This window comes from Zalophus californianus, chromosome 1 (genome assembly GCF_009762305.2).
Source record: "Zalophus californianus isolate mZalCal1 chromosome 1, mZalCal1.pri.v2, whole genome shotgun sequence".
NCBI classification, from domain to species: Eukaryota; Metazoa; Chordata; class Mammalia; order Carnivora; family Otariidae; genus Zalophus; species Zalophus californianus.
In genome coordinates, this window is record NC_045595.1 from 72,079,527 (window position 1) to 72,092,099 (window position 12,573).

A 12,573-nucleotide genomic window follows, 5' to 3' on the forward strand; every position below is an offset into this window, starting at 1 on the left:
CAGGAGGAAGAACTTAACACTTCCAACCCTCTAATCACAGGGTAGGTTCCACTGGCAACCAACCCCTATAATCAGGTGACCTAAGGGCTTTCCAAAATCACTCCATTAACATAACAAAAGATGCCACCCCCCTCCCACCACTTAGAAAATTACAAAGGTTTTAGGAGCTCTGTGCCAGAAATGAGGATGAAGACCAAACATATACTTCTTATTATGAATCACAATATCACCACACATGATTCTACTGATACAGTCAAATCCAAGGTTTATCAAGGTATTACACAATAGAGACTTCCTATGCTATTACTGTCATCACCGAAACATAAATTGTACCCACTACGTTCCTAATACAGTGTAGGATATTCTAGCATGATTAGAAATGATGTTCTTACCCTAAAGGATCTCATCTCTCTATAACAGTAAGTTATTATTATTCATTAGAAAGGGAATAAGAACCATATCACCATAACAGTACTTCACCACTTTAGGCAAAAAACAAATAACAACTTAAATCTCCTTGAATGTTTTTACATTACAGGTGTTAAAAAATCTTCAAAACGGATCTAGCCTATTTAGTTAAATGAACAGTGCTGAACAAAATTTAACTGAAGTAAAGTTTGTTCTATATTGGGATCAATAAAACCTGTATCTATACCTCTCACACAAGGCAGATAAACTATATTAGATTGTTATTTCTTAAAGAAGTATTCCTGGCATGTTTCCTAACAGTTAATACATTTCAAAAAAATTATCCCTACTTCCCTGGGGAATTCAAACAAGAGAAATACTAGAGGTATTAAAGAAGCTTAAATCATTAGGTTGGACCATTATCCAAATACAGCCTAATTCAAAGTCATTTATATTTCTCTTTGGCATATATTACAAGGGATATAGGGGGCAAGGGATAATAAGTATGTATATACCTTCCTTATGATACTTGGTTTAAATTTTAAGTTTGAATTCTGTAGAAATACTAGCTGACTAAATTGGGAGTTTGAAGAAAGGCAGTCCTAGATTTAAATTCTTCAACAATGCATTAACAATGAAACAAGCCTTTGTTCACAAAAGAAATCAACTGTTATCCATTCATGTAGCATGGGTTACATACTAACGGGCAGCAGAAAAATACCACCAAATTTGATCAAAATCATTCTGACCAATAAATAGACATGCATTAGAGAGCATTTTTGTTTACTATTTCACTTAAGACCTGCTTTCTAATTAAAAGAAAAGCTTACTTGGAAGAAATACTCACTGAACTAAAATCTTCCTCCCTTAAAGTTCTAGGATATCCAGCTAGCCAGTCATGGCCTAGAATCTCATTTCCAATATCCTTAATCATTTGCTAACACATAATGCCAAATTTCCACGCCCCAACAGATTTCAAGCTCCTACATAAATAATCATGTAGAATCCTACATAAAAAAATCATTTGCTTTATTATTCTCTTTTTTAATTGAAGTATAGTTGACATACAATGTTGTATTTGTTTCAGGTGTACAACATAGTCCTTAGACAATAGTATACATTACTCAATGCCTGACTTTTACTATTCTTTGAATAAAACTTTATCCCCTGAAGACAGTTTCTGAAAGGAACGTACTACTATCAAACCTCTCCTATTCCTGAAGACCAAGACAGTTACTAAATCAATAAAGGAAATAAAGATATGGGAAAGAAAAACAATAGTAGCCATGGAAGACTGGAAGAAGAATAGAGAGCGATCCTTTACAAATATACCAATACATTTTTAAACAGCCCATTCTTAGGGTTCTCCTAAATTCCTTCAGTTCAGATCTCTTTCCAACATTCTCTTTCCTTCTTTCTTTCAAGAACTAACAACCACTCCCTACCTTATATAAATTTTAATATGTTTTAAAGTGACAATAGTTGGCAAAAGCTATAGTTTAAAAACCAGTCCTCTGCATTTATCTGATTATTTATCATTTGTCTCCTGAATGACAGTGATGTCTCCTCCCTCACCCTCTCTTTCTTATAGTCTCAGTGTCTGCTGAAAGACTGAATGTCTCTGGCCAGTTAGTACTTTCTGAAAAGTTGTCAAGGTTATCTCTTGACAAGGTTGACTCCAGCTCAAAATATCAATCTTATGATTATTTTTGATCTCAAGTGAAGAGAAGGATGCTTTCCCTTTCCTACAAGTACTTCCTGCTGCGAAAGAGCAGGCAACCTTCTCAGGGGGGTAAGAAGCCTGGTTAATCAAATTATTGCTAAACCTTATTACCACATATTCTCCACAATCCTTTGATCAATGAAGATGGATCTTAAATACAATGCCGAGCAAAAAAAAGACACAAAAGCTCTAAGTGCATTTATCTCAAGTTTTAAAACAGGCAAAACTAAATTATATTATTTAGAAATGCACACAGAATTGTACCACCTATGAGGAAAAGCAAGTATGTAATTAGTATACAAGTGGGGAGCAGGGAGGCAAGGACACATCAAGGCTTCTGAGGTGGTGGCAATGTTCTATTTCTTAATCCGGGTGATGATCACATGGGTGTTTATCTTATAATTAGTCATTACATTGTACATTTGGTTTATATACTTCTCAGAATGTGTTATATTTCACCATAAAAGAAAAACATTTTTAAAGACTGAAACCAAACATTTTCTCATCAAAAGCCTTTGCAGAACATTTTTCTCATGCTTATATAAACATTTAAGACATTTTCAAAGAACATCTCAAAAACTTCAAGAGTGCTGCCTTCCAATAATTTTGTGCTCCATTATTGTTCCTGTGGATTATACAAGTAAAATGGTTTAATAATTAACCTTAATAATAAAACCTACTTAAATAGAATTTATTCTACTTTAAGGAGTTACTGGCATTTTAAGAATAGGCATGAACTGCTAAGAGAGTAGGTCTTAAAAGTTTTCAACACAAAAAAATTTTCTGTAACTTTATATAAGGTGACAAATGTTAACATCTTATCATTTCAAAATGTATACAAATACCAAATCATTATGCTGTACACCTGAAATTAATAAAATGTCATGTCAATTATACTTCAATTTTAAAAAAAAGAATAGGCATGAAATAAACATGGTGGTTACAATTGAGTTTCCCTGTGGTGATTCCTTTCACCAATTCTACTCTGCCCATTTGGCCAGCAACAAACAATAATTTTAAGCTGTGCATATACAGGAACTTTATAAATTATGAATCGCTACATTTTAATTTAAAAATAGTATAGAAAACAGCATGTGCTACAATATTATCTATCCATCTATCTATGGAGAGAAAGACCCAATAACTTAAGTTTAAAAACCAAATTCATCTGAAGTCATGTGTAGGCTGGAAAGATTGCTAAATATCACTAAAGAAAAGAACACTGCATTGTGAAGAAAAATCTTCACTGGAGAAAAGCTGATAAACCCGTAAGGCATAAAAAGGAAATTAAAAGAAAACCTCAAAAGAAACATTATCAATTTAGTTATCAACTAATCATTTACATTTTATTAATATAAACATAAATTTTCTTTATGATTTTACGAATAGTCTTTCTCCTCAGATAGGAATGAATAAAAAAAGTTAAAAAAACGGAAAACCTAAAGCATGAAAACTATTAACTCAATGAAATTACAGATGAGTGAAGCACACAAGTTTTATATCACCAAAAGAAGTCAAACTTCACATAAAAATCGTTTCATAGCTAAACTTCAACTGCCAACATTTCCAATATTGTCAATTTAAAGTGAGTGGTAGACACAAACTTCCCTTCATCTTCTCAAGTAACATTTTTCAAACAACTTCTCACAAAACGCCCTCTAATGCAAACAAAGGTGCAAAGAAAATAGAAAAGAATCTAGCCAAACTACAACCTTAGAAAAAGTACTTCACCCCTCTGGTGTTCAGCTTCTTTGCCCTGAAAACAAGCCAAGCCAGCAAATACTCTGGAAGCCCTGTAGACCATAGAATTCTGGGTCTACTCTGAACTCCCACCCTGTAAAAGTCCCTTAACTGAAATGGCTTAATATTTCCAACCTTATTACAATGAACTTTTTACAGACAAAATAAATCTAAATAAAACAACATTCACTTGGATTCATTCATCTTTTCTTCTCACTCAGCTATTCCCCTTAAAAGCCCCATCTCTGAAAACTCCCTAGTCATTCGGTTTAAAAACTTGAAGTCAGGGGCACTTGGGGTGGGCTCAGGTCATGATCCCAGAGTCCTGGGATCAAGCCCCACGTCGGGCTCCCTGCTCCGTGGAAAGCCTGCTTCTCCCTTTGCCCCACCCCACCGCCCCGGACCCTGCTCCTCCTCTCTCTCCCTCACTCTATCTCAAATGAATAAATAAAATCTTAAAGTCATCATCAACTCTTCTCTTCCCTACATCAAAACAAGTAATTAGCCATCATCCAACTAGTGAGCTTAGTTAGCTAGGCATGGATTGTGCCCAGGCACTCTGATAGGCCAATATGTGAAGACTTAAATCAGGGTAGCTGATTAAAAAACATAAATTAAATGGAGGACACTTTCATTTAAGCCTGTCTTGAAGGCAGAAGATGCAGTAAAAAGGACATAGATTTTGGAGACAAGCAAACCTGTATTATTCAATTCTTAGTGGAATACTGAACTGAAGTACCTTTTATCTACAGAAATAAGAGGTGTTACCTTATCTCCTTAATTCTAAGATCTAAAATCAAGTTGTAAGACACTGTAAAACCTAAGCATCTACCATCATTTAGAACGTGTATTAAAGTTATCCTGCAGCACTAAGTTCCACAGAAAGAAAAAATGGTCACTAATGATATGGTCAATTTAACTAGTGTAGCAGTCACAATTCTTTAGAAATGTGTATTTCTAAAAATAGTATAAACTTGACCAACATAAAGGCATTCACCAACCTATGTATAGGTTATATTCCAAAGTATGTTTAGATGCCTTTCATTTGAAACTCTGAAGGTGTTTTTACAAAGAAATAAAATTCCAAGTCTACAAATGCCAGTTTAGTTACATTTACCTAAAATTTGAGAACCTCTGGCAGTTGCTATCTCTTCCAACCCTTACCTCCACCTAACACTTTTTATAAAAAAATCCTATGGTATTGACACTTTTTATCAATTTCTAAATCCCTGGAAATTATCTGTGTCTGAATTAGGTCAAGTGAGGACACAGAAACTTTCTCAGAAAAGAATAAGTGATTTAAAAACAAAAAATATCCACCAGAATCAGGTAAAGGAAGTAAGGGAGTTAAGATGGGGTAGCATGTTAACCATTTACATTTTTCCCCTTTCAACAGTATTAATTTGGCCCATAGATTGTATTCATGAGCCCTGTATTATTTGAAAATGTTTTCATTTTTTCCTATTTATTGTAGGGACTGAAAGAAGTGACTTTTGCAATTATGCATAAATTAAGCATTATTATCTGGACAAAAAAATGGCAATAAAATAGCATAAATATGACTCAGTAAGCAACAGGCGGACCGATAAAAGGCTTCTAATAACCCAAAAGGAATTTAGGTATTCCATAAAAATTAAGTCTAGTAAAACCAACATCAGTACCCTCTAACAACTTCAGAGTTTCTTCTGTGACATGAGATTTGGCAGTCAGGTCATTTAACAGACATCATTGACTTATGATGTACTCAGGTAATTTATTAACTAAAACCTAGAAAGATTAAATCTTGATTCTAACCTGCAGTCCAACTGAGAGTGATACAGAAACAGTATTTATACTCATTATGTTCAAGTATTATAGAAAACAAATGTTGTCCAGAAATAAGAGATCCTCCTAATTATGGAGTTGGAGAACAAAGATAACACTCTTCATGTTACCATGAACGATGTACTACCAGTGTCTACAAGCAGGATTTAAAAGCAGTATTAGAAAGATATGATAAGGCAAATTAAGTAAAACACTAACTGCAGAATCTAGGTTTAGGAGTGTTTACTATAAAATTCTTTCAACTTTTTTGTATGAAAATTTTTATAATGTAACAACTTAGCAATGTACAAATCTGTTGAATTGTGGGATGCTTTATAATTTGGGTTAACAGCAGTATGGTCTCTAAGAGCATTAAGTTTTCAAAGTAAACAAGTAAAAAATATGATTCAGTCACTCCAGAATATTAATCTTTCCATTTTTTCTGAGAGCATGTATGCACTAATGAATACTAAGAAATTACAATGAAGAGAACTTTTAACATGTTCTCATATCCCAAAGTACTCATAACTTATACGGAGCATAAAAATCAGAAGTAGATTAAGTACAGGCAGGCCAGTAAGTTTCCCCATATTCGTTAACAACTGGGTCAGAGCCATAATGAGCTTCTAATGCTTGGTGTACAACCAATGATGAATTTATGCAAACTACTCATGGCAGTAAGAGATCTGCAGTCTTACTCAAGTTAGCACTCAAAATACGAAAATCCGGAACAAAAAGAAAAAGTTCCAGTCTTTGCTGACAGATCCTAACTACCCCAGGACCTATTCTATATGCCTCATGAAATCTATGATTACTACCTATAAGAACCACCACACTTAAAACCAAACGGGAGCAAGTCTGATTCCATTACCCAATGCAGCAGGTCAAGACACTCCCTGCACTTCCTCCCTAAGTGTTCTTGTAACTTACAATGACTCTAGTGACAGAATACCTGTTCTGAAGCCCAGCTGGACTGCTGTTGCTTATGATTCTACAAAGTAACTTTTTAAGATTCGGGATGTTTTTTTCTAAAAGTGGTTTTGTTACCCATTTTGTCTTCTTCAGAACTGAGGTCAAGAGCCACTTTTTGTCATCTGCAAAGTGAAGAAAAACATGGAGACCTCAAAGTACAGGAACTAGTTCCCAGCTTACAAACAACTTATGTTCCAAAGGTTTATCAATCCTTTGAAAACATGTTTGCACTAATTAATCTATTTATGCCATAGTTTCTCTGAAAAATTGTATTCCAAGTTTCAATTCTAACTGCAGCTTTCTGCCCTGCAAGAAGACATCTGCTGCCCTTTTACAGCTAACTGCAGCCAAAACTCAGAGAGGCTCAGAGAATTCTCTCTAGGGCTCTAGGGAGAGCCCACTGCAACCTGTGCAGGCAGGGAAAAGGGCAGCTCTCCTTATCTAGGTAGCTTTTACATCACCTCTGCGGGAAAGCTACTACAATTTAACAAGATAACGGCTGTGAAAAAGGTACTTGGTTAATATAAAAGTATTAACAGCTACAACAAAAATAAGTAGAAACTACATTTTGCTCCAGATAAAGAGAAGATAAAATTAGGTGCTGTTAAACTAGTTGCTCAACCAAATGTTTGGCAAGTACAGACAACATACTCTCAAACTGCTTCCTCATGTCTGATCAACTCAAATGATAAGGGAGGAAATTATTAAAGTGGTGAGGAGATCATACCACAAATGTTGCTAAGTTCTAAAAAAGTGTAGTGTACTTTAAAATTCAATAAATCTGTAATAGTCAACATTATATACCACCACTTATAACTGCAAGATTTATAAAATAAATTGAGTGACAAATTTAAAAAACAAGTATAACTTTGTGACAATGAGTCACTTCTGGCAGCTAACTAGAGTCTTACGCAATTTAAGAACTACTGTAAAATTATAGAAATAACTCATAATCAAACAGAAAACGTAAACTTTTCACTAAAAAGACTTCAGAAATGAAGTCAGTAACAGAGACATGAAAAAAGGAAACAGAGAAGGCCAGAACAAACTGATTTGTTGATATAAAATCTGAAAGAAACATTTAAATATTATTAAAGATTCATGGCATTGCTGTATTATTAAATAGTAATCTGGGAGACTCCCAAGCTAGTATAACACTAGAGTACTAGATTAAAGATCAAAATACTGGTATTCTTAGTAGCTTGGAAGGAAAAACTGCTTAAAAATCCAGAGTAATAATGATAGACAATCTAACCCTTTTTCAAAATTTTTCAACAAGAATGGATTATAAGAATGAGATGCCTAACTACTTGAGATCTTCGAAAGATATGAAAAGAAAAATAAAAGTGAGCGAAGAAGGGATTTTTTTGGTCTAAAACCTAATTTTCTCATTAAGTCAACAAAAATTATACTTAGACATCAAATTTATATTGGCAAATCTCTGTTCACAGTAAGGGATAGGGACAATTCCTTTATTGTAAAAAGACTTTAATACTAATGACAATTATCTAATAGTATGAACAGAAGCATTTAATTAGGAATATGATAAAATGTAAATATCAAAACTATTAGTAAGCAGAACACCTCAAGCAGATCTTTAAGAATGAAGAGATATATATACCTTTAGATTAGCTTATATGAATTAAAGTTCAAATTTCATACATTCAGCTAAAAGACAGTGTTTCTGAAGTGTTTCTATACATAAAAAAATAGAAGTGAAACATATTTTCACGTGGATAAAAAGGGTTACGCTCTCCAAGCATATTCTTGAAACTTGAAAAAAGATCAACTTCTAATTCTTTGCCATACTTTAAAAAAAGAAAAAAGGAATATTATCGGTGAAACAACCTGATAAGACTTCATGATTACAATACTCAATTTCAATAGTAATTTTGGGCTGACTTGATGCAGATTTCTAATCTTCCTTCAAAATAAGGAAAAATAAAATCGTCTCATCATTCAGTTCTGAATTTTTCTGCAATCCTTAATTGCAGCCTCAAAGTTACTACTAAACAATATTCAGCGTTTATAAAAATGATACTCTCTGTAGAAATACTCTTCACAATTTTTGTTACCCGTGATGTTTGGTTGCCATGCACTTCTGCTGTTGTAATCTAAAAAGACAACTTTCTCTTTTTACATTGTGCAGTAAAATATTAGTTTTCATTTTCCGGTTCCAATTTCATTTTTATCTAATTTGCTTAAGTGTTTCAAACCCAAGACTAAGAACACTGTACCTAGTTCCCAAGGCTTCACGGTATTTTCTTCTGTGATTCCAAGTAACATAAAGTTATTTTTTTTTTAAATGTTAGAAAAAAATCAAAACCTCTTCGTTTCACAAAGAATGTCCCAGTAATTGTTTACCTAAACTGAATTTTCCATGAGTGGGCCCGTCGTGTTCAACAGATGCAGCACTACCAATTTTTCTATCCATAACAGAACTTCAATCCGGTATTTTAATATATGGGTAATTCACGACCCCAAATATTTGTAATCCATATATTAATAGCTCTCAAGAAGACTCTCTCTTTGTATTCAAATGATAAATACCCTAAAGTTTAGTTAGATCTAATTATTAGAATATAAGATTAACTCAAGACTGGCAAGTCGGTCAACATGAATTTAGTTTAAAAGGCACAGGCTCGGATATAAAGCAAAAACAAACAAAAACCAAATAGGCTGGGAAAGCTGGGGAAAAAATTAAAGCAATCTTCCTATCTATATAATTCACAAACCAGGGTAGTGCCTAAATTAGCTAGTGCTCTTAGTACGGTAATTTCCTAAAACATTCAGGTCAGTCCCGGATACCACGTGCAACTTCTGTAATATAACCTAAGGCTCCCCATCACTGTGGTACTTCTCTTATCCACAAACCTTCCTGCAGAGACCAATAAAGGAACTAATGCCATGCTTTCGGATATTGTGCATAACATACTGAGGGTGACAGTTGGGCTAACAGTAATGTTCTTGCTCTAAAAAGCAAACCAAGATAATTGTGGAACAGTGAAGTGCTGAGTGCACTTAGGGGCCTTGAAAAAAGCCACTCCTGAAAATATCTAGTGTTAAATAAATAAGAGTCCCTAGCTTTCGGATTACTTTCAGGGGTATTATTTCCTTTCCTACAACACCTCACTACTCACTCCCTTTTCCCCTTCTTGTATAAAAGAGGAGAAACATTAAAAGCGTAAAACTGCGAGGCTGAGTAGACAGGGCTCCTGCACATCTGGCCTCACCTCCAACGGCAACAGGGCAACCCCTGGGCGATCCCACCCCAACCAGCAAAAACGCGCCAGCAAAAACGAGAACGCGAAAGCCACGGGCGGGGAGGCGGGGAGTCCGCCACGAGTCGGCCGAGGAGAGACCTGCCGGCTCCCGCCGTGTCCACTCTGGACTGGGCAACCCAAGGAGGGCTGCGAGGGGGCTTCGCTCGCCCTCTCGGAAGGCATCACACTTATTCGGCCGGGAGCCAAAGTCCCACTCGGGGACCCCGACGCCCCGCCTCGGGCTGCGCGGGGGAAACTTCGCCCACGGGCAGGGGGCGCGCCCGGAGCTCCGGGACCCGCGCTCGCCTCTGCAGGCGTGCGAGTGGGGATCGGCGGCGGCGCCGGGCCAAGTCCGGGGCGAGCCGCGGCGGGCAGAGGCGCCGGTCCCGGGTCTCCGCGGGCCGCGGGCGGGGGAGGGGCGGCGGGACACTTACCACGGGTCGAACTCGTGAATGATGCTTTCGAAGCGAATGACCGCGAAGAGGCGCGAGCTGAAGCCGGCAAGCCAGGCCAGGAAGAGGATGGTGAAGGAGAGCAGTGACTGCCAGCCGGCCGGCTGCGACAGCCCCCCGGACAGCCCCGCGGGGGCCGGCTTTGGCGGCGCCACGCCGCCCGCCGCCTTGTGCGCGCACTGGGCCCCGGGCCCGTGGTGGCCGTGCCGGCTGTTCCCCAGGGCCATGAGGCCGCTCCACGGGGACGAGTTGAGGGACGACTTGTGCTTGCTCTCCGGGGCCGAGGGCTCCGCCATGTTGTGCCCCGGCGGCGGGTCTCCGTCCTCGCCGCCGCCGCCGCCGCCGCCGCCGCCTGGTGCGAGGGGTACTGGGCGGGGACCCGGAGGAGGAGGAGGAGGAGAAGGAGGAAGAAAAAAGGAGGAGGAGGGAAGAGCGCTGCGCGCTCCCGCCCTCAGCGCCGCGAGGCCGGGGGACAGGGGGTGGAGGCGGCGGCAGGGAGTCTCCGCCTCAGCAGCAGCCGCGACCGCCGCGCTCTCAACTCGGATGGCCCTTGCGCCCCATTAGCCATCCGTATCTCCCGTGCAGCTGCGGCAGCGGCGAAAGCCGACGGGACGAGGGCGCCAGAGAAGAAGCAGCAGACGGAAGCGGCACCACAGCTCGGAGCAGCAATGACATTCCCCCTCACACTCGCCACCCGCCCCGCGGTGAAGAGCAGTAGGAGGAGCCCCCTGGAGTCCGGGCGGAGCTCAGGCTACCTCTGACTCCGCCCCCGACCCAACAGGAACTGGCCCTTCCACCTGTCACAATGCGACAGGTCCGTTAGGGGGCGGGCACAGAACCGCGGTGCCCACCAATGGGGGCGCGAGCTGGGGCGTGGCTTAGCCGAACCGCTCTCCCCCACTCCCTCCTTCCTCCCGCCTCGCGCCCGTTCGCCCGGGGCTGCCGTGCTGCGCGGCTACGGCTTCATTGTCAGTTGAAAGACGCGGTTTCGCGCGCCTGTGTTTGTCGGCAAGGAAGGGTGCTAGGCGGTTCCGCCCGTTGCATGAAGCTGAGCCAGGACGAGGGGTCGGGAGGTGATCGAGAACAGCGGAGTAACCTCCATCAGAACCAGCTCAAGGAAGGCGAACAGCGCTGCGCCGACCGAACGGGCGCTCGGCGGCTCGCGGCGGTCGTGACTTTTAACCCGCTTTGCGCGGAGCGCCCCATCACGTGACTGAGCGCGCAGGCGCGTTACACTAGTCTTGCGCGCGTGGGACTGGCTGGCGGGGCTCTGCCGCCCGGGGCGCCCGACACAGCCTGCGCAGCCTGTGAGCGTCGGCGGCGGTGCGCGGGTCCACCCTGCCGGCTGCGCCAGGCGTCCTGCTAAAGAGGTTGTGAGCGACGACAACTTTGCCGGCGCTGAAAACTCTTCGGAGCCAGAAAACAAGCTCCCAGCTCCGAAGAGACCTAGGGGGCAGACAAAGTGCGACTTTCTCTCGCTTTTTTCCCTTCTTGTATCTAATTGGAAAGGTCGTGTTTGTTCCCTCGAAGTACGAACAGATGCAGGGCTTCATTGTTAACGGGCTGCATACAGTCCACCGAACGAGTGAAACTTTATCAGCTGTTACTGAGTTTTCTTTAGTGAATCATAACGGACCGAAGATCCCTGTCCACAAAGTTTTGCACGTCTAGGTTGTATTTTTATACCTTCCTCCCCCTTCTGCTTGCTCCTCCCCCCCAAAGAAGGTGCCACCGGGGAGACTAAATTCAAGTCAGAATGAGTTTTAAACGAAAATAGAGTAGTGAGGAGACTAATACGCCCCGCGAAGGGCATGGAGCTTTGATTCCATAAATATTCGATTCACTTTTTATGTAAAGTAATTGTCCATTTTATTTAAGTGAATAACGTGAACTTAAAAGCCTGTGTTCGCATAATATTAAGAAATAAGTCAATTATTAAGCCATTAAATTTCAACACAGCGAACTTAAACATTTAGAAACTGTGTTTAAACTGTAGGTCTTGTTAGATAAATGAACGACTAAGTTTGAGATTGGTCTTTGAAACTAATGGATTCAGCTACTCTTTTAACCTAAGTGATTGACTTTTCTCTGGTTTCCTTACAAAAATAAGTAGATAGTCTCATTAAGGAAAGGATGAAAGGTTTCCAGAAGTAGACTTTCCCACCAACAATTTAATAGCTGACATTTATTGGACATCTAAATTTTAGTGAGA

At 40.0% G+C, this 12,573-nt stretch overlaps 1 protein-coding gene across 1 annotated transcript in view; it reads right to left on the reverse strand.

Annotated features, from left to right (window-relative positions):
* The window catches only part of STT3B (STT3 oligosaccharyltransferase complex catalytic subunit B), a 107,634-nt gene extending 96,836 nt beyond the window's left edge, over nt 1-10,798 (reverse strand). The window contains exon 1 of the mRNA XM_027584341.2: nt 10,344-10,798. Coding sequence (XP_027440142.1) covers nt 10,344-10,657 — 314 coding nt within the window. The 5' untranslated portion in view covers nt 10,658-10,798. The remainder of the gene's footprint in view (nt 1-10,343) is intronic.
* Nucleotides 10,799-12,573: the final 1,775 nt, after the last annotated feature.